General features: G+C 37.8%; 1 protein-coding gene across 1 annotated transcript in view; it reads right to left on the reverse strand.

The window, feature by feature from the left end:
- The window catches only part of LOC109097263 (ciliary neurotrophic factor receptor subunit alpha-like), a 152,190-nt gene that overhangs the window by 54,354 nt on the left and 73,754 nt on the right, over positions 1–24,082 (reverse strand). Inside the window, exon 3 of the mRNA XM_042764679.1 lies at positions 11,110–11,343. Within this exon, the coding sequence (XP_042620613.1) occupies positions 11,110–11,343 (234 nt within the window). The remainder of the gene's footprint in view (positions 1–11,109; positions 11,344–24,082) is intronic.

Below are 24,082 nucleotides of genomic sequence, written 5' to 3' on the forward strand. Positions count from 1 at the left end.
CGTGTGCAGAGGACAGCCGACTGCTCTTCGTTTTTTCTCCTTCACATAATTATGTTCTCGGCTGCCAATCAAACCTTCCAGTCCTGTTTGTTTAGACTGAGTCAATTTGTATCTCGTGGATCTAATTTACAGTTAGCTGTATGAAAATACAACCAAAATTTAGAGTAATTAAAAGTGCACACACACACACACACACACACACACACACACAGCACTCGCAGTTACAAATAACACTGATCCGTCACTCCCCTGTGTGTGCTTTACTTGCACACTGAAATTTACCACACTGCAACGCATTGATGGATTTATTGACGGCAATTAATCAAATCTCCTACTGAGTCACTTGTGAATATCACGGAGCAAAGTGTGCTTGTGCTGGAGTTATAAAATCAATACGACGAGACGCATATGACAGAATATAAAACTGTGCAATGTTAGTTTTCCAAAGCTCTTTTATATTAAATGAGACAGAAGAGATACCTAGCAAAATACTAAAACTTAACTTATATTATTAGAGAGAGAGAGAGAGAGAGCGAGAGAGAGAGAAAAGTAAATAAATATATTGGAGGTTTATGTAAATGTTTAGGGGAGCTGGGGATGTACCAACCCCCAAAATAATAATAATAATTAAAAAATAAAAAATAAAACAATAAATAAAATTAAATACATTTAAAATTAAATTCAATTAAAGAAATAAAGTGAAATAAAATAAAATAATAAATTGTGTGTTGATTCCAGAATGAGAACACAAGGGTCTCAAGACATGTTTTTCAATACTGACCTATTTGAATGCAGCAAAATGATGGCTGTGGACTGCAGGTCAGTAATAGGCTTATGTTAAATAAAGAAATAACAATATATAGACTTTTAAAGTTATTTTGTAATGTCTATTGCCTTGTTTTTGTCTGCCACACTAATGCAATATTTTTTTTTCAATTGTCTGCTAATTGATAAGCCGTTAATTTGAATAAAAACAAAAGAAAAAATTGACAGCCCTCCTTTTAAATGATTATTATTGTGAAAATTGTATAGCCTAATGGAGTGCCTTGTAACATTTACAATAGTTCAGCTTCTCTTTTCTGAAAGAAAGTATGGTGGTGGATTTGAGCACACGCTCTGTGGATACGGCGTGCTTTCAGATAGATCACTTACATGTTGGCTCAGTCATGTGCTGCTTATTATCATTTATCATCTTCCATCCAGACCTGATTTGACTCCCATGCTGGTTTATGAGGTTGGATCATATGGAGCCAGACAGACGCAGGAAACGTCTAACTGCTTATTACTGCTTGTTCTGAGATGCATGCTGGTGTTTAGCATGAACAATAACAAGCTGAAGACATTTAAGTACAGAGTGGGATGTTGGGGTAATTCTCTCAAAAGTTGAAGAGGGTGTCAGTACTTTGAACTCTGCGTTTTAAGAACTCGGCCAATTCTGAGCCCTCATTTTGTGCATCGAGTTGAAGCAACTCGTCAGAATCTTGCGCCAATCTTGCGTTAAAGCTTTCCGTAACCATATAAAGTGAGCTTGTGTACGGCTGTTTCTCAGAAGAGCGGGAACTCTAACCTCATGCCGTTACTGTACACAAATTAGAGACACATTCTTTCCTCATTTTGCAACCCACTACCAAGAATTGCACTGGAAATCTAACTCCAGCAAAGTAACCCAGACCTGTGAGGCCAAACCACAGAATGTGCAAATCTAGCTGCTAGGCATGGAAGTCTTGACATAGGACAAACTTTAAACATCAAGTTAAGCTTTTCCTGCACTTAGATGCATACAGTATATACAATGGCATTCCAATGCATATTCCAATCCATATACAATGGTTCCAGGTTCCAAAACCTAGAACCATCTTTAACCAAAGTGGAACTTCAAATGAATGTGTGCTCCTCAAATGACCTGATTAACAAGAACAGAGAGTGTTCAAAACGCAGTACTACTTATGAGTTCATAAGGCCACAATTCAGTAAACAAGAATAATTCATGCTAAGAAATCAAAAGTTAACTGGCGAGCCTCTTTAAGAGCAGAAAAACCCAAACTCTGCACAATTCAAACATAATCAGAGCAAGCCAGTGCCAATACAGCTTATGTTAATAGACATTCTATGGCATGTAGTGTAATTTTTGTAATTGCTTAGGGTTTTAATAATTCACAGTATGAGTTCAGCACTGCCCTCATTACAACGGGGGTGAAGCACCTCTAGGAGGAGTGGAGATATACAGCATTATTCCCACATTATTTATACACTTGGCTAAGATCCTATTCATGATGAACACTGTTTATTTTTCATCTCTAAATGAAGTGTAATGATTACTAGGTTATCGTTTCGACGATGGCCCTTGGAAATGATTTAAATCCAGACTTAGGGTTTGTAGAGAATATATTTGTTGAACAGGTCAGTATCCAGTGCATGATTAATCTTTTGTGTGTGAATGAGGTGTTGTATAGCGAGTCGCCAGAGTGTGACACTGCGTTCCATTATTCCATTTCTGATGAGGCAGTGAGGCAAGACGAGAGCGATTCCCAGTGGAAATGCTCTGAAATCATTTTTCCTTTTGGAAACGCAATCACGCCAAGAGCCTTAGCTGCCACACCTGTGATTTTTTGGGTGTGAAGATCTAGTAATTGAATTATTCATAATTCAATCCAGCTGTTCTCCATATTCAGTGAAAGGGAAAACCATTATGGTACTTTTCTGCAAACAGAAAACCTCTGAACCTTTAGCTGTTGTCTGTTAGCTTTAATGTCATCTAGAATATGTATATGCTAGTATATGGCTAAAGACACCAAAAGTATTTGTGTTTCTGTCCAATGGCAAACTTAGAGCAGCCACACCAAACTGTCCAAATCATAATAGGAAGCAAATAAATACTTATTGTTTATTGACTCGCTGAGGGTCTTTAAATAATTCAGTTGAAAAAGAACAAGCATTTCACACAGCTTGCTTTTATCTCGTTGAACTTCACAATAATTTCAAGAGTGTTTCACAGCGTGGGAGTAGTTATACCTTCCATAAATTATTATCAAACTTACTCCTCACACGCTTTACAGCTGTTTAATTCCTGATTTGAGGAGAGGGCACACCCAAGGCATGTGCCATACTGCAGGGAACAGGAAATGAGTGCTGGCACTTGTATCTTGCTCAGAGTGAGATGGTTCCTCTGTTGAGGCCGCATTCTGTTGTCAATTTAGATGCAAGCAGGTGGTGTGTGTTCAGGCTCTTTCTGAAATTCTTAATTAATCAGAGCAAAAATGTTGACGAGAGGCAGTCTCAAAGAGCATATGATCTTAGAGGTAGAGTTGGTTGAAAAATGAAAGGGTTTTAGAGTTCTTTGGCTTAAAGTTCTGCTGGGTGTGAGAAAGGTTATCCTGTGCACTTTCATCACAGCTGAATAAGCTGCATTTCCAAGCAATTGCACAACAGCCTTTCTCAAACGGGAAACAAATAATGTTATCCTTTTTGTGATTCTGAATTTTTAAGGGAGAAGTATTGGGTTGGGTGTTAGGTAGGTTAGGTTGATTATGTAGAGGGGTCAAACCTAAGCAAATAGGTTTGTGGCTGTAGGGTGGGCTAGGTTAGGTTAAGTGTGTGTGTAGGGTAATGCACTGTGGTAGGTGGGGGATTTGATTCGGTTAGGTTAATAGGGTCAGTAGGTGGGTATGTAGAAATTGGAAGGGGGTAGAATGTGTAGGTGTTTTAGTGGGTGGTAAGTAGATATGTATGTTAGGTTAGATATATAAGTGTGTGTAGGATAGTTGTGATGACAAGTAGGTTAGGTGGGTGGATGCTTGTGGTGATTAGATTAAGTTATGCTATGTATGGTCAGTGTGTGGACAGGTTAGGAAGGAATTAGAATGGGGTAGAGCAGGTAGGTGATTTAGTTAGCAAAAGAGTGGTTAATTAGTTAATGTAGATAAATAGGTGAGTTAGGTAAGTTAGGTTATGCTAGTTTAGGTAGGAAAATGTGTGTATGGTAGGTCTGTCGAGAGGAAGGGTAAGTGGGATCAGCTAGATAGACCTGTGGGTAAGGTGAGTTAGTTAGGTAGGTAATCTCTAGTTTAGGTTATGTTTGGGTGCACGGGTATGCATTGCAGGTAGTTTAGGTAGGGTCAATAGGTAGAATAGAAAGGTTGGTTAATATAAATTAAATTAGGTTAGGTAGATCTGATGGGTTGGTAAGTTTAGGTATTAATGAGGTTATGCTAAATAAATTAAAGTTTCATATACTTTTATCTTGCTGGTATGTGGTCTTCTGATGGCAGCTATGTGTATATATGAAATAGTAACAATAATAATAACTTTGTCAGCTTTGATTTTCACCGACATGTATGAGCTGCAGCCTGTTTATTTGGATTTCCCGGATGTTCAGTATATGAACCTTCCTCTACATATAAACACACACACACACACACACACACACACACACACACACACACACACACACACACGCACATACATAATCCCAACCTGAGTGTGCTTGCATGTATGCGTGTGGGCTGTGTTTTGAAGTTAAGCCTTCACAGATAAACAGCTTCACCAGGTTTTCAGCGTGATGAGCTAACTCAATGAGGGACACACACCGTGGAGGACACACGCACCCACCACTTAGTATTCCAATTGAGCCAAGATCAATAGTGATGTGTTATTCCACAATAAAACAGCCTCATCCGAAAGAAGCCGCTCTTGTGTTTTGTTATGTTTGATTTATTTTATCTAGCCGGAGTACTTCTGCGTGGGTTCTGAGAGGCCGAGTTCTTGTTGTTTGTTTGGAGAGAAAGAGGGTATAAGTCCATGGGCTGCCATTGTTACTCTGTTAAGATTACGCAGACCCTACACAGTAGCTAATCCGACATGGTTCATCTTGGTGGCAGACGGGGTGCATTATGTAATGTTTAAAGCTCAGCTACTGTTTTCAAGCCAGTCCTGAACATGTTCTGATGGGTTGAGTGGATGCAGATGTTTTGGTGGAGGGTTTGCAGATGGTTGTCAAATTCTTTTTCTCACATTTTACATCAGCTATGTCTTCTACAATGCATTATTCTATGAATTTCTTTAGACTATCTGCCGCAATTCCCTACTTCAATCAAAACTCTGATTAAAAACATACAGTAGATTCTGAATTTCAAGGTATAGAGGAATCTCCAGATGCCATGGCCATGTTTGGTATGTATTGACATTGTCTACTTCAGCTATAAATAACAACGCTATTATGTTACTAGAGAACAAGGTTATGCCTGAGGAAATGAACCACAAAAAAATGTAAATTACTTATTGATTTTCTTGCTTTTCAGACCCACATCCATCTTAGGTTTGAAAATATGTTTGACAGTAACCATATTCAAGCTGAATAACGTGGACAAGCTTTGCTAGAAATGACCAATGGTCTTGAATGGGTAAGTATTTACCAATATGTTATCTTTCTCTTTTTTTCTGCATCTGTTTTTCTCTTCGAGAACACACAGACAGTATGGAAAGAATGGGGGAAATTTGATTAGAGAGAAAATCCTGGAGAAAGCTTGTAAATTACAGCTATCCTTCCTCCCAAAGGATGAGACAAGCTGCTAAACAGCATAAATCTGCTGGAGAGAACTTCAGCATGTCACGTCTCTATAATTCTCTTTCCTTTCCCCCTCACTCCTGCGTAGTATAACTGATCAGCATGGACAATGTCAGCTGCAAATCTGATAATGAAATGTTCTCCATTTATCCAGAAACTTAAATGATTTAGTCATATGTTGTTATAGGACCGTAGCAATGAAATTCATGTCAAAATGTTATACCTGTTTTCTGTAAAAATATACTTGAGAAATCGTTGCCTCTCATGCTGGTGAGTCTTGTCTAGGTTCGTCGCACAGAGCTTTTCTCTGCAGCTCTGATGTAATTACTGTATTCTACATTTGGCCGACCAGTTCTCCACAATCCCAGAGGATCCCAATGGTAAACAAAATATCAATCACAGACAATAAAGCTGGCAATGGAAAGGAGCTCAGCCTTAACAAAACACAAACAAGAACTGGGGCCATCTTTCATATAAACTAACCAAAAAAATGTTTTGACCAAAGCAATGATCAGAAGTGGCCAGCCCATGGAAATTCAGACGTTTTAATAGGGCGTATAGTTGAAAGTAATTTTCTTTTCACCATCCCTTGGCCATGTTTCATGCTAATGACACAGAATCGGCCTAATAGTCAAAATTTTAGTTGAGCACAAATATGCAAGCATGTGAAAAATGTAAACTGCATGTGGAACTACTTTAGGTGAGCCAGGCATTTAAATTTCACTTTGCTGAAATGCATTAATTGTGACAGAATCATTTCAACATATGATTATCAGGATGTTTAAACTGCATTTTTGTTAATTTCTCATGCAATTATATTGTATGTCTTAGAATATAGTGTATGAGTTACACTGTTTTTAAAGTTAACTATAGTGATAACTATATTAACGCCATATCAAAGGACAATGGCATTCTGTCTACAACTTTAAATGCTGAAGTTCTTTAAAGTCTTGTGGATTCTGATTGGTTGTCCTTGTTTTTAACCCTTCTTCACCTGGAAAACATCTTTCTAAAAGTTCTGTTTGTGTACAATTTAATTGTGTGACATTACCATTATAGCTGTGATATTTATAGTTATAGTTTCAGTTATTGTCCTTGATGCAAACAGGCCTTGATATATTCTTTCATTGTATGGAGGGTGAGAATTTAACACAAGGTATCATCAAAAGTGGAATAAAGTTAAAATGGTATCTTTCCCTGGTTTAACAGTACACTGTCTCTGTGGCAAGTAGTTTAAAGCTTTAGTTTGCCTCCGCTTGCAGTAAGGTATAAAAGTTTCATTGTTACGGCATCATGTGCACTCAAGTAAAGCGGTGATGACCTCGACATATGTCTTCTCTCCAGCTTTTTTCCCTGACAACCATCGCAAAGCAGCCCAACATGAGCTTGCTATCTCTGACAACGGCACAACTCGCTTCTCCTCGCATACTTTGTGGTCCTGCCTGAACCTTCAGGAAAGCAGCTCTATCCCAGGGCAGACAAAACATGCCACTTTAATGGCTTTCTCTTGTTTCTCACAGCTAAATGGAGACAGACCACACGCAACACAAAAGCCATAGCAGAGAAAAGGATGGTGCTTGTTTTTTTTAGCCTAGCATTCCTTTCTGTAAAATTTTATGGTTTAGTTGTTATCTTGGCATAGCACTGAAGGCCAATACTGCCTGTTTCTTCATCTTTTAAAAGATAACTCCTTGCCAGGTAGTCATTATTTTTGTGCAATGGCAAACAGGATTTGACCTGTCAGCAATTTCAATCCACTGACACATTTGGTGCACATGAGAGATTTGGGATGGGTAACTTTCAGAAAGATTAAATGAAAGACCAACATTTAAGAATTTAAGAGTTAAGCATCTAATAGTAAACTTCTCTATGCTTATGCATCATATTTCCTGCCAACCAATAATGGTAATGAGGACCATATTAATCTTACTGAGGGTTTCAAGACAGCGTTATGAAAATATGATAGATGAGGTCATTATTTATCCCAAAATCAAGGGGTTGCATGTCCCCAGAGATTACAAAAGTTAGAATCTAATACACTATGCAATATAACTTCAAGAAAATCTAGTCATATTTAAGCAGCTTAGTTGTGGATCTTGTTAAAGGTTGAGTTCCTTAAGATTTTTCAGTTTTACTAAACTTACTGCAACTGTTTGCAGGGCGGGAATGCAGAATGGGTTATTTGTCCCAAGGTCTTGTACTGAGAAAGGGTCCCAAGACAAACAAATGAACACCAAAGTCCCTTGGTGCATATAAAGCAAACTTAAAACATGGGTCCTTCCAGCCCGATCTCACGGCAATTCGTACATATTTTACGAGGTGGCTAATTCGTACGAATTCGTACGACCACACTCGTACAAATTCATACGATTTTAGCCAAATCGTACGTATTTTACGAGTTGCACATTCGTATGAATTTGTACGAATGACCTACACCAAACCCCGCCCCTAAACCTACCCGTCAGTGGGGTCTAGCCAAATCGTACGAAATCGTACGAGTGAGGTCGTTAAACAGAGAAAAAGAAATAATGCAATGGTAATAATAACTAATTAATAAACAAATAAAGTAATACCTTCAGACAAAGCTGATCACTGGAGCCCCCAAAATAATGTTTTGTTGGTCATCATCTAATTTGTGTCACAAATATTTTATTTTAGCCAAATTGCTTAAATAGTTTCATGTTTAAGCAAAATATACCGGACATATATGGGACTTTTCCAATCATTTAGTTTTCTTCAACCCTGCCCCAATCGACTGCAAACTCATGTTAATTTTTCGGCACAATGCCCACATCTCAAAATCAAATCAACAGCTGATGGATAGAACCCACTCTTTTTTTTTCCTTTTTTTTTTGAGACAATCTGTTACATTCAAACCTGTGTTATAATACAGACGAAAAGATTTGTCACTACTTAAATTTCACCGTGACATTTACATAAACAAGGGGGTTTTGCTATTTGCAGGTATGATGCACACAAAGATGAGGCCAAGGGCCTTTCGGAAACTTGATTCAGTCCTGACTATTTGGAGTTGTGGTGCTACAATTAATGTAAATATGCTTGAGAAGTTCAGCAATGGTGCTTATGTGTGTAATATAGGTTTGAGTTCAGTTTACTGATTCCATTCCTCTTCTCTCTTCGTAGAATTTCTTAAAATTTCCTCTTTCCAGCTACAAGATCACACTAAAACTAGAAATGCTGCACAGCGCTACAGAATCATGGACAATAAGAACATATTTGATATGTATAGGATTTCACTGGGGGTGAAGCTACCTGGTACGATGCTGAAGAAAGACTAGAAAGAAACAAACAAAAAAGTTAGGTGCAACTGGACCCAGCTATCTTGAATCATCCGTGGGCACAAACAAAACCATCATAATTATCAAGGAAACCATAACTTGTTTCTTATGGTTTCTCTGTGAAAGTTGACTACAAGCTGTTTTGGTTATGACAGACCACTAAACACTGTTTAGAGGAACTACAGGAATCCTTGTAAATGGCCAGACTCGATTCTTCCCCTCTAATTCCTGGCAAGCGTTCCTGTCCCAGATAGGCAGAGTGTTTGACGTACTTGCGGAGGGGCCTCTCCCTGTCTGTGGGCTTGGGAGCATGCCGTTCTCATTCAGGCACTTAGCTGCAGAACTTATCTTGTTAGCTGAGCCGGCTTGCCCGTGACCCAGCCGCTGTGAGAGAGAAACTGCGGCCACACGAGCACTAGCCAACCAGCTCACAAATTGTTTTGTGCAGCTAAATGTCACACAGTGAAATACTGTTCACACCTTCGCTCGGTCAAAGAATTTTAAGACGGGCCCATCTGCTAAACTGTGAGGACTTTTTCCACTTTTTTGAGCTCCATCAACATGCAGTGACACACTGATGTGGTAGGTGAAGTACGTGGTTAGGAAATCCGATCACAAAAGGGTCACAGGAGATGCATTTAGGATGTTACCATACCAGGTGTAAATGGCAATCTGTCTCGGCTGATCACTTGTGTTTAGATCACCTGGAACAGATGTTAATTCCAGAAGTAAACATCGGAGACACGTGTAGGATTAATGTCTTAAAGGGATTTTAATTCTGTCATGATTTACTCACCATCGCATCTTTCCCAACCTGTATGAAAGTGATTCAGGCTAGGAACGACATTGGCTAAGTAAACTATCCCTTTAACTAAAGTCTTAATTTGCTCTCCATTTTACCTATGGTTTGCAGAGATAGAATAAAAGAAACAAAGTAGAAATTTGCTGTAGTTTTTCCAAGAAAATCTGTAATTCATGCTCTTTGAAATGTTTCATTATTAAAGCATGTAAAATGAAATTAATTAAGAGCAATTAGATCATTTTTATTAATCACGTGATCTCGTTCTAGATTTTGTTCAGTCGTTTTCAGGAGCCGAGGATGTACAATATATATATATTCAATATATATATTGTCCTGTCAATATTTTCACTTGCCTCAACACAAAACATGTTTTATTGTTAGAAGTGCTCATTTAGATTTAAATATAGAATTTATATGTAATATAATAATAATAATAAAAAAAAAATAATAATTTATATTATACATTTATTATACATAATTTATTTTTAAACGTTCTCATATTTAAGCACATTTCATAATAATAAAATCATGTTTTCACAAAAATACAAGATTTACTGTCTTTCATTTTTTAATTTTTCTTTACATTCTTTTCGTCATCAAAGAAAAAGAAAAAATACAAAAAGAAAAAAGAAGAAAAAAAGTTTCAAACTAAAAAAATAAAGTAAAAAAAAATACCTTCATATGTATGGCAAAAATTAAACCAAACATTTACATTTTCAAAACATAAAATTGGATGTACAAGATCAACAAATGTAAGATTTTAAGTGTCAATGTAACACAGGTCCAAAAAGGGATGTAACTGATAAACTGGCAGGAAACTCTTATTTTTGAGCCCTGAAAATGATACCAAACTTTCTACAGTACCAGTAATAAAGTTTCATTTTAGTACTCAACTGCTGTCTGATTTACAATCGACTTCTGAATGCTCAGTGCTTTTTTTTTTTTTTTTTTTAGAGGGATTGAATATCCAAATATTTTTTTGGCCAGGCCACTCAGAAGTCCTACCAAATGAGCCTGCTGTATTGCGCACATCTGGACATCTACTCTCTTCTCTCCCATCGTGTTGTGTGTCCTCATAAAAAAGATCTAGTATGACAAATTAATCCAGTTGACACAAAGATAAGACATAAAACTTGCACCCCAGTGACTCCCACACAGACAGAAGCAGCTGTTTGCTGGAGAAGACAAGGTTTGGGATCAGGGGCCGGAGGAGAACCAAGAAGTGGTCAGGGTCAAACAATGACGTTTGTTATTAATAATTAGACTCTTCAAATACACAGAGAAGACATCCAAACAAGAGGTTACTGGCCTCTAGCAAGTGGCGGAAACGAGCGCAGTGCTTGTTTAGAAAAAGAAGTGTTGGGGTAAACACTGCAGGGTTCTTCTTTCTGGGAAGGATGTAGTGAATGAGGAAGAGGAAAGCGGGATAAACAGACGCTACTTACGTCCGACGCGGAGATTGATCTGGTCACGGCGCTGGCCGTCGGGGTTCTGGAAGCAGCTGTACAGGCCGTTGCTACTCATGTTCACTTCCATCAGGATGAGCCGTGGTCCTTCTTCCCGCCGACGGGCCTTCACGTCCGTACCATTCACTTTCCAGGTTACCGAGGCGTCGTTGTCCAGCGAGCCACACTGCATAGTGACATCATTTCCTATCCTTTCATACTGAATCCTGGCACCTGTGGGAAACATAACAGATGGTCAAATTCAATTATAACACTTACTTTTTTTTTTTTCTAAGGTCAAAAATTCAGCATCTCTTGAGGCACAATTGCCTTTACTAAAGGATACAATAAGACGTTCTTGTCAAATCCCCTTATTTTTCACATTAAAACGGCCATGGCCATTTGTAAATTCGTTATGCTGCTTGAAACTGCGAACTGGCATTTATTTTAATTTTTTTTTTACATATTATTTGAATGTATTGTTTTAATTACAAACACACTGATTTGTAGCACATACAGTTTTATCGTTTACTGCATATTGATATCCTTCTCGTTATTTCCATATAACTATATAGCTAATGAAACGGAAATATTGCACATTCACAGAAAGCAGCTTACTTTCACATTGAAAAATAAGGTGGAGAGGGTGTATCATGATTCCCCCTATTTTAAAATGTAATAAAAATATGAATACTTTTTAGACAGTTTTAAACCATTTTAGACTTTAGAAATTTCCCCCGCCCAAGTTTTTTTTTGTTTACACACATCTACTCTTAGTTGTGAAATGCTCAGACTGTCGAGCTGTGCAACATAAATTTAAGACAAATACAGATTTCATTTTTGTATTCCATTGTGCCACTTTTCTATTGTTTTTTATATAAACATGCTCTAGAAGGACACCCTTTGACCTTTGTGTTTCTGTGTCTCATCTTTTGCACTCTTTTGCATATAACACACAAAAACAAATGTGGTGCTCAAGTTCACGTCTCAAGACCATTTCCCTCCCCCATTCCACTGCCCACATCTCAGTTTTCAATGCAACAATGCTGAAATGATCCATAACTCTGATTCAGCCATTTTTTAATCAACACTCCCACTCCAACTGGTATTTAGGGCCTTTTACTGGTGCTCATGTTCGCTCATCTTAAACATGATCATTCCTACATGACTTGAAGGCAGTTTGTGACCGGGTGTGAGGAGGACGAGATTCTCTTGAAAGTTTGTTTTTGTTTTTGTCACATTGGATTTTATGAGATTGACTGAGTGAAAAGAAAAAAGAAAAGAAAAATTGAATTGGCTGTGAATATCAAATCAAGTATCGAATACAATTGGCTTTGGTTTGCCTGTGATGAGAAAATAGCAGGTCTGTTTATTTTTCTACTTAAAATCAGTTCAATCATTAAAGTGTTTTTCATGAAAAAAAAAAAGAAAGAGTGGTTGTTTTCTTACAGAATCTTTTTTTACACCCTAAGGCATGCTGTTATGGGCTTTGACATCAAACGAAAATTTATTTCTTCATGTCGCAACCACGAGTAATGCCCTATAGATGTCTGCCGTCATACAACAGCTGCAACAATGAAAGAAACATAAGGAAAAGTAGGTTTAGAATGCACAAACAGGCAAACAAACAAAACTCAGAGAACACATCAATGCTCCTCTTTGACTTTCATTATGGCGTTGTGACTCCCACAATGCGCAGAGATCGGAAAATGCAATTTGTCGTTCTTCCCCTGACCTGACTAACTACCACTGTAGCTTAATCCACATGCTCTAGGCAAACCAAATCCATGAATTTTACACTTACTCTGATGTCAAAGCCTCACAGTGTTGAGTAGAATAGAAAGCAGAAGTCTGTCGCGTTCAAAAGAGGACGATGGCGACAGTGGCGACTCAAAGAAACACAGAAATGCCAATTAGGATGTATTCAGTTCAGAAAACATGACATGCAGTCATCAATTTGGCTGCAGATTTTCTGCTTACAGAAAACAAGTTTCTAACTTCTCAGGTAATATCCTATAAGCTTATAAACAATGACAAAAATTGTATATATATATATATATATATATATATATATATATATATATATATATATATTAAAAAAAAAAAAAAAAACTTTCCCTGCAGTTAGTGTCTACAGGTCTATTTGATGACTGCTAAGCAACCAAAAACATGCCTTTAAATCCAAACAGGACAATTTTATAATGTGATCTATCATTTTAAAATGACAGAATGGGAGTAGAATATCTTTTTGAATAAGTTCCGAATCACTTTTGAAAAATCTCAGGTCACCTTGTACTGTGTGAACTAACTTGAATGTCTGCTGATTTCATCATCCTGATTATCACTCTATAGATTTTTCTTTTCTACTTTAAAATTAAGGGTAATTATATTATCTTTGCTTTAACTAACATGTAATGTATTATACACAATCGTACCGTTTTATATTCAGCACAACTCCCCCTACACACTAGGATTTCTTTGAACCAGCTTAATTGTGTCTATTGACTAAACATAATTATCAATCTCAAACACATGTTAGATATCAAAAAAAGAATAATTGCAAGGAGGTTAAATGCCTAAATTCAGCCTGAACTTCTCAAAAGCCCATTTTATAGCTCTATTTTTTTGAGAAAGCCTCTGAAGACAATTCTTTGTGGGGAATCTCAGTTGTGTAAGCCTGTGAAATATCTCCTCTCCAAATGTCTTTAGCACGGGAGTCATTGCTTTGCTCTCTGCCTTGTTCCCTTTGAGGATTCTCATTAAGGAGTTGTCTCTCACTTGTAGTCCCACTTTTGCCAGACCATGCTTTTATGGATCATCAAATAAATCCATTTCTTGTTTCTTGCCTGCTTATCTATTGAAGCGGTGAGCAGGTGGCGATAGGGCAGGTAAACGCTGGTGCACGTAAACACAACAAAGCCCAGGAACAATTGTTCATATCTGCTACCTTTCGATAGCTCAGAATTCCTAATTCCAATTATGTAATTAGACGGTGCTTATTTTATGGCCCTATCACATCTTAGGTTTGCTTTCTGAATGTGGGATGAATCGAGTTTTAAATTTAAAGGATTCATTAGGAATATGATAGAAGGGAAATATGGTTGGAGTTTTAAAAAGTAGTCAAACTGACACTTGATAATGTAGATGTAAACTGGCCACAGAGGTTAGTGGAGGCGTCATGTAGAGATGAGAGGAGAGGGACTTTACACCCACATGGAAGTGCTAAAGGTTTATGAGCAGTACATATGCAGTGTTGCTTGTGAAGGGAATTCTAGACCGGCCAACAGAGGACCAGGCGGACAACTAGAACTCCTGGCTAGATGAGGAACAGCTGTCCTTCCAAAACATCCAGCAAAAGTACAAAGCAGCAAATTGGCTGTGCAAACAGAAGCTGTCTGTGTAATTGAGTGTGATTTGTTCTCAAACTCTCAGAGAAAAGACTGTACATGACAGTAGAGTACATATCTATAGCCTTATTACTAGTACAAATAATATTGTTATGTGAAAATACCAAAGGTTTCATGCCAGGCATTGCCTTCTGAAAACCCCAGCAAACCTAGAGTAATGTTGTCGAGTTTGGGATACTAGTGCCCAGAATGGGATGCTGGTATGCTGCTGTCCCAAGAGGATTCTTAACTAACTTAACTGGCAAAACTTCACCCAATGTTCCCTTTTTTTTTTTCTTGCTGAGCAAAACTTTTCTCTATTGGGTGGACATTTCGGCTACTTGAGCAAAAACATTCTTTATATCCATTTTATGGTACCTGAGAAAACCTTTTTTTTTTTTTTTTTTTTTTCAGTGCTGTTAGCAAGGAATTTAACTTTTCTGATATATATATATATATATATATATATATATATATATATATATATATATATATATATATCTATATATATATATATATATATATATATATATAAATCAGAAAAGTTAAATTCCTTGTAATAATATAATATAATATAATATAATATAATATAATATAATATGAAAAAAATAAGGCAGATATTTGCCCCTTTTGAGGTCAATTATTTATTAGGTTTATAAAATAATATAATATAATATAATATAATATAATATAATATAATATAATATAATATAATATAATATAATATAATATAAAAACAAACTGAAGCATTTAAACTGAGATCTGTAAGCTACACCCCCCCCCCCCAAAAAAAAAAAGAGAACGTGAATTCTTCTATAGTTATCTAAGTAAAGTTTAGAGTACTAGAGTTACTACTACACCTGTGTGTGACTGTAAATGTCTGTTACCGTTCTGTGCCCATCATACGCTATTTTCACTACTTAATCAAGCCACTCTTCTTTAAAACATCATGACGTTTTATTTTATGTCATTGCGTTTGCGTTGGCTATCATTTCGTCTGCAGCCATTCAATTTCTATGACTCATTCGGTGCACATCATTCTATTTCTATGAAACCTGTAAACTGCATTTACCGGTTTTAACTCTATAGTGACACAAAATCTATAGCGGTTTGCCCGTGCATTGCAATTATTTCGCATTGACTAGAATTAATTGAAATAGCTTTCCCAAATCAGTTTTTTTTTCTTCTTTTTTTTCACGTGTGTCCTGTGCGTGGCAAATTATTCTTCTGTGTGGTCATGACGTAAGAAGTGGGCGGCCTCATACGTGTGCAATTTAGAGGGAACATTGACCAAACCACCACTGACCAACTTAAACCAGCTTAAAATTAGACGTCTGCTGCAACTATTATTCAAAAATGCCAATTAGTAAGAGGTTTTCAGTGAGTGATTCTTAAAATCCCCCCCCCACTCCCCCACAATTATGAATATTTGATTCCATCCTTGATTTTGTTGCATTAGCATGTTGTGTTCAGAGCTGTCAGAGTTTACAAGGACTCATCACACAGTAGCCATGCCTGGAGGATAACACAGAAAGGGTTTTCACACAAACAAAGGTCATGAAATGCTACATAGTTTTGAAAGGTCAATAGGATTAGAAAGTATCAGATTGATACTACATGGATCAGACAGCTTCATCATTGGGCTCCTGGGCTTAGATGCTCTACATCGGGAATGTGGGTCTGGCTACTTGGTTTATTTTCTTATACACTTGTCAGGGGGGATGCTTGCTTACTCATAGCCACTGGCGCTGATCCTCATTTTCTCTCTCCTCCCAGACCTCCCGTGATGCACCACATGCTTCAAAGACTTTAGTTGAAGTCCAACACTCTTTCTACAAGTTTGGCTTTAGCTTGTGACCTACGAAAAACACCCTAATGGATGTTTACTTAGCATACTAACTAAAATGAATTATTATCTATTGGAATTATTGCTCAAACCATGTTCAAAGCCAATGGTGGATCCTTGCCCACAATTTACAGAATTACTGCAGGAGCCATGTTTGATTTCACTGTAAAATTGCTGTTTTACGCCCACCAGTTGATTTTCATACCAAGATTATAAAATGAACTTTGACGTTGAATTTCTTGATAACAAATCATCACAAAGAATATTAAAATGAATACAGAAATGTCGATACGTGTTAATGCAATATAAAACTAGAAGAACTGTAAATTATTATCATTACTTATTAAACATTGGTCATGATCTTCTGTTTGGTGTAAAGTCTAACAATGTCCTTCAACTGCAATCATCTGTTCCAGTGAATGTGCAAAGCTTTTGTACAGCTATGATTTATTTGTAACGTTTACATAATATATCTTTATATAACATTTATATAATAACTTTATTAGTGAGAAGGAAAACAGAGTAGGATATAATGATGTGGGCAATGTACTGCCCTGTGCAGGTGTGTGTTTATAGACAAATGATTCATATAATTAAAATAGTCATATTACCAGATTCCTTGCATCATTCTATGGTTTCCTTTTAAATAATGGCTTGCTTTTTTTCCCAATTCATTGCACAATGGAACTTTTGATAAAAACTCAGTCTCACTTTGTTTCCCCAGACAAATGAGCAGCCAGCCAGAGGAGATGAAACAGGATGTACAACTCAACAGCCCCTTGTGATGGAGAGCAGCATGAGGCAACGCTCCAATGCAAATCGGCACCAGAGGAGATTAAAGCACCCCATCCCACTCCCACCTAAAGCCCTAATACACAAAGGCAACCTTGATTGAACTGGATCCTAATCTCAGAAATGCACTCCACAGCAATAGCACCCCCTCTCTTAATTTGCTAATACACAGTAACATACAACCTTAGCATTCCTACAGTCTAGCTGCTGCTGACAGGCTGAACAGATATATGGAGTTGGGCTTGCTGTGTTCATGTCATTGATTTGGTGCAAGGTTGGGAATTTCAGGAATCACGTTAGTAATATAAGATGGCCTATCAAGTTGGTAGATTGTGTATCTCAGAATCTGTGCTAGACTGTTAGGGCATGGCTCTGGCAGCATCAGACTCTTGCAGCAACTGGTCCATACAGAATGTTACCATGGTGGTTGTGATGCTATGCTGTGATTATCATGATTGCAAAGTATGCAGGGAGCTGGGCTCGTCTTTCATTGTGTCCCAACCAAATGGGTGTTTCCAGTGTCAGGTATTTATGTTTTTATGCAAAAGCCAGTTAGAACATACTTAATGTTTAATGCTGCGTTTTAAGTTTATCTCTCCTCACATACTTCCAGTCATAGATGCATTCCAATGACTGATGGAGGTGTCAATGATGTACAAGGAAACCATTTACCTTATGCTTAGAAGATAATGTTTGAGTTACAACTCTTCCAGTTTAGAAAGTGTTGGAAGTTATTAGTGACAAAACTCTAACAAACATTTGTTTTACATGTAGAGAGTTTTACAAACTTTAAAAACATTTGCAATAAAAAATAAATACAAATAAATAAATAAATGGATGGATGGATGGCCAATGGATGCATTTGATTTGCAATCAGTTTCCAAGTTGGGAGTCCAAGTTTAAGTGAGGTTCTTCTGTCTTTCAATGGCTGTCTTTATAGGGATTTTGTACCAGTGAGATTGTGAAGCAGTGGTCCAACTAAAGGCGACTCACTAATAGCAAGCGGATGGCAATTTTTTTTTTTTGCAGATGTAGCTTGAGAAATTTAATGAATAGTTTATTATGCATTATGTTGATTTTTGTTAAGGAACTTCAATATAACCTCTGTAAAGATCATAGCTTCACCATTTAGAAGACAAAGAAGAAAAAAAAAGCTGAACACTGCAGTGTAGCTAAGATTTCAGAGGGATGTTTTTTTCTGCAGTCCAAAAATAAGCACAGTGTACAGTAAGTTCACAGCGTAAAAACATATCTGTTTACAAACCAGGTTTCATTCATATTTGAAGGATGACCATGGGCCATGATATTCCAGAGTGCAATGTTCACTGGTAAAAAGCCAGAACAAAAAGCATTAAAAATCAACTGACAGTCTTCAGGTATGTCACTGAGGCTATCTTGTAGTGCCACTGGCATGTTATCAAGTCCTCTAGCTTACAAATATTTGCATACTCGGACTAACAACTGATGTGGCACAAAAAAAAAATAATAATAATAAAGTGTGGCAGAAATAAACTGATTGTAAAATCAAGTTTCAAGAGCACTTTGCTGCCTGGCTACTCTGCAATTATTTTCTAATTCATTCTTTGTATGAAGTAAATGGCGAGAACCTGCTGCATTGGCCCCAAGCCCTTGGAGAAAACATGCCGTTATACCCAGATTACTTGCACATTTATTCCGCCGCTCTACCTCAGCTCTGCTTTGAATGAGGGAATTGCGTGGCCTTGCTGGTGGAATGTAAACATCCCATGGCAGGCCTGTGTCTGCGGCCCCCTGTCTTCATCAGAAGGAGGGATGGAAATCTGCCTGCTCTACTCCTCCCTCTCTTACTACATCTCCACTGGCACACATGTCCTCCAGCACTGATCACAGATGAGCCGTGCAAAATGAAGAGCAAACATACCTGGATGTCATTACAAAGCACTCCCATCGTTTAAAGGAAGTACACTGAGGCCTAAAAACAACAATCGTTCCTTCCCTGTTCCCATTTCCTTCGCAGGGTGGCAGCAGGAGGGAGAGGGAAGGAACGAGCTCCGGTAGGGGTCAGAAAGAATCCTGCCCTTCATTTTTTACATCTGTTCTGACAGCCACTCAGAGCACCAACAACGCTTGGTGTAATCTGTCTCCATTTGCTCAGCCATTGTTATTGTTTCCACCAATCAATCCCAATACAAAGGGTCTTTTGAGATGTTGATGTGTTCATGTAGAAAGAGGAAATTCTTGCGACTGGAATTAGATGACGGTGCAAAGCATGTATTCTGATTTGGAAATGTTGCTATGCTGAAGGGAACACAAAGCATTTCTGAGAGAATACCAGTGTCCTAGCCAAAGTCACACTTTTAGATCATTTATCATGTCAGGCTTAGGCATGTCTCCGAAAGAAAGATATATCATTCTTCTGATGAGAAAAATCACTTCGACCAGGGTTTACAAGATCTCTCTGGACCAGAGGATGAAATGGCCTCCGGTGAACTGCAATCAAGAATATTTAGATAAATACCCTTAAAACAAGGAACAACAAGGGATGACTAAACTAAACATGTTCAAAGATGATCAGACACTAGGTTGTGTGAACAACAACTACTTCACTAGTTAACCTTAAGGACAACCTGTATAATTAGGCTGATTTAGGCTTGTGTTCATCAAACACCCATCAAACGTATTCCTTCAGAACTGAATGGGCAATATAACCAAATTCCTTTATCGCACTGAGGAGGTCTACTGATTGTGAGTTTACAACTCATCTGTGATGCAATGCCATCTTGCTCAAAACCTTATACCTTCACCACAGCATCTCTACTACAGGTTCTCTAAAGAGAGCAGTTGAAGTAACAGGGCTTGCGTAGTGACAGTAGACAGGAAACTGCAAATATTTGCTATGAGATTCTCTCGTTCGCGGAGGGTACACATTCTGGCAGGCCAAGAGGCTCTTCTCTGACAAGCCTGCTTTGTATTCCACACTATTACTCCCCATGAGAAAACCTTTCATAACACCATCTTATGCTCTTATGTTTTCTTGTGCTTCTCCCTTATCTGTTATACCTCCTTTCCCATCTACTTTTCCTCTGTTGTATCCATCTCTTTCATTCCTTGCTCCTAACAGCCTCCACTAAACTCACACTCTGGGTTGGAGCCTTTCACTCCAGGGCAAGCAAAAGCTTCTGTGAGTTCATCCTAATTCTCTTGTTACCTCAGGGTAATCCCAGTGTGATTGCCCCGCTTAGTGACCCTTCTTGCTCCCGCAGGTGGCACGCTGCTCACCAGACACTGCCACTCACGAGGAAAACATGCAAGTCTTGATTGGATAACACTGTAGGATAATCTGTCCGGAAAGGGAGGGTCTGTTCGTGAGTGTCACTAGAATAACAGATCCGTTTGAAGAAAAGAACATTTGGGTGGTTCCTCCAGCTACTTAGGGACATAATACCAGAGAACATTTCCAGTGGTTTAAGGTCTTTGTAGAGCAGGGGTGTCAAACTCAGTTCCTGGAGGGTCGCAGCCCTTCGGAGTTTAGTTCCAACCCTGCTCCAACACACATACCATGTAGTTTTCAAATAAGCCTGACTTTATTGGAAGGATTAGTTGAATCTAAACTCTGCAGGGCTGTGGCTCTCCAGGAACTGAGTTTGACACCCCTGTTGTAGAGGCAGAACGTGTGATGGATTGTGCTGACCTGCAATTGAGTGTTAGATGTTACCTTGCATGATCTTGCAGCCACCGACCACGTCATCAGTGACACATGACTATCTACCCCGAGTTTTAAGTTCCTCATGTTTCTGGTCTGATCTCGATGGTTTCTGAATGTGAGGGCATTGCAGTTTCCACCTTGCCTTTTCTGTGTGTCATGAGCTGAGAAATTTGACGAGGACCAAGTGCAGGGCTGTCTGATCTTGGACCTGGAGGACCAACGTCCTGCAGAGTTTAGCTCCAACTTTCCCTAACACTGGTGTAAAGAGTACCTGAAAACCATACTTGAGTAAAAGTACTGAATTACTCAATTACTCCACTACAAGTTACAAGTCACCGTTTACAAAACGACTTTGAGTATCTGATTTTAACAATACTTTTAAGTATTTTTTTTTAATGTATTTACTGAATGTAGGCTCAAAGATGCATAAGTCTTTGACACCTACTGTAAAAGACGTACCAGTGAAAAACATGAAACAGTTGATTTGTAAGGAGAGCAATCGCGTTTATTTTCTAAATAAAATATCTAATATCTAAATAAAACCGAACACCTCAACGTCTCTCAGTGAAGCACAAGTGCTCAAAAAGGGCATACTGTAAGTAAACCAGTATCCTTCAAAAAGTTCAATTAAATATGACAGATAAACAAATTAATTTTAAGTAAAATTAAAAAGTCAAAGGCTTATTGCACTGGACATGCTTGTTTTGGCCTCATTGCTGGCTGCAGTAATGTCCTCATCTAGTCTATAAAACACTAGCAATTCACAACTACCTGCTCATGCACGCAAATTCGCATAAAGAAGCCTTGTTGACAAGTTTCAGTGAGTAAGGGCAAAATGCACAAGATATAGTATATTCTATAGATAGCAATACTGGTTCTTTTGTAGCAGAAATAAACTGCTGCAGAAAAAGTTAGGTGCCATGCAAAATGTAATGAGTAATTGCATGACTCATTACAAATGTATTGGAGTGAAAAGTACATATACCTATTAAAAAATGTAGTGAAGTAGAAAGTAAAAGTTGCTAATATCTTTAATACCCAGTAAAACTACAAAGTAGCCAAAAAGATACTCAAGTACAGTAATTAATTACATTTACTCAAATACTTTTCACCACTGCTTGACACACTTGCCTGTAGGTCTCTACTAATCTTAAGAAGTGTTGTATTGTGGTTTACCGCAACTTTACAAATACAACAAAGTGCATACTATTTATTTAATTCTAAGAGACTTTGATTGGCTGGCTCAAGTGTGTTGTATTGGGGTTAAACCTAAACTCTGCAGAACAGTGGCCCTCCAGAAGCAGGGATGGACACCCCTGGCTAAGTGCAACACACTGGTCACATTTTATGATATGCACCAGGGGCATCAGAACCTTATAGCTAGGGGGAAATGTCCTTCACATTTTCAGAAATGCTGACTTATCTCTTCTTTTGGCTAAATAATTGCTACATTTTAAGTTTTGTTTTGAGCTTCGGTTTTAATGGCCACCAGACAGTTGCTAAACCACACAGGAAATTAAAACTTATTTCAAGCATTAGTTTTTTGGAACAACCATTCCACTCCAATGATTGCTACAATCCGAGCACACACTCAGAAGCTTGGAATCGAAGAGAGCAATCTATCAGTAGATTTACAGCCACTGCCACACATGCAATCAGAGACATTAGATCATGTACAGTAATTGCACTAATATTATGACTACATATACAGTCGTGGCATTTATGGTGATATTAAAACGTAATTATCTTTGCACAATTTATCAAAGTATACTTTATACTAAATTGCAGTTCAAGGAGCAGAGGCCCAGATTGACGGCATGTTTAAACAACACGGGTGTTTGTTATGCATCTTCTGATGTGCATAATTCAAGCAACATTCATTAATTGTAATGACATTCATAAATACAACATAAAAGATATTAATATGCACTTGACATGGAATGTGACCTTCAAAGGCTCATTTAGAAGCTGCTAATTGTGTATACTTAGTGAAAGCCATATCATTTATCAGCCTGGAGGACAGCTATTGACCTCTAAAATTGTGCTTTTCTATTGCAATGTACATTGTAAAACAAGTTTTGCATGGGTATCATCGCACTGAATAAAGCTACTAGTTGTATATTGGTAGTTGTAAGAGTGGCGAGAGCTGATAATAAAGGTTTAATACTAACAACTGTGAATTTCCTGACCCAACTGCTTCGACACATACCTTCTCCGAGAGTATGTGCAGATGGAGGCGTGAAGATTAATGTCTAGACTTTGCTGTTTGACATATGTGGGCTCTCTGGACCTTTGCGTACGTCAATAGCCTCCTTTCAAGCTAGGCCTCACGCAAACACAATGCTAGCTTCACTTTGATGAATTAGTATATGGCTAGATTGAAATGAAAAACAAATGTTGAGGTAAGGGGATTGGTCTTTAGTGTCTTTAGAGGAGAACACATCTATAACTGCAAGTGATGAGAAAAAGTGAGTTACAAAGACAGTGAGGGTGTATTGTACAACTATCAACACAGCATCTGATGTGCTTGTGGGTGTAGTGAATGGGACATGATACATCAAGTGGAGTCTGAAAGAGATGAACACTTTTGTTTTCAACATTTGGATGAATTGGTTCAGTTGGAATGCCTAAGTGACTGGTATAGGGGCAGCTAATGCTGAAAAAGCAGATGCACTCAGATGAATAGAAAAAAAAAAGTTCTGGCTGTATAAAAATCTTATTACTATTCTTTTTACTGGAAGTGCATGTATAGGCTGGTCTTACTGAAAAGAGCCACTTGAAACACTCTAAAGTAGTTTGGTTCATGCTGGTTTTCCAGACTTGGCCAAACTGGTCTTTTTTCCTGACCAGCTGAAAGGTGCCCCAAACCTGTCTTAAACCATCAGATTTGACCACCTTGCAAACCATGTGTGGAAACCATCATGGCAGCCAGCTAAGAACAGTAAATCAACTAAGGTGTGTTTAGATGTCACATGTATTTAAAGGGAAGGTCTATTCTGTCAACATTTACTCATCCTCCACTTGTTCCAAATAGGTTTAAGTTGCTTTCTTCTGCTGTACACAAAATAAGATATTTTGAGGATTTTTTTTTTTTTTGTAACCAAACTGTTGACGGTAGACATTGACTTTCATAGTATGGGAAAAAGTACTATACAAGTCAATGGCTAATGTCAACTCTTGAGTATGAGTAAATGTTGACAGATTTTTTTTTGGTTTATTTAATTATTTATTTTGGTGAGCTATCCCTTTAAATGAAGAGTCAAT

Source organism: Cyprinus carpio, chromosome A10 (genome assembly GCF_018340385.1).
Source record: "Cyprinus carpio isolate SPL01 chromosome A10, ASM1834038v1, whole genome shotgun sequence".
Classification (NCBI taxonomy): Eukaryota; Metazoa; Chordata; class Actinopteri; order Cypriniformes; family Cyprinidae; genus Cyprinus; species Cyprinus carpio.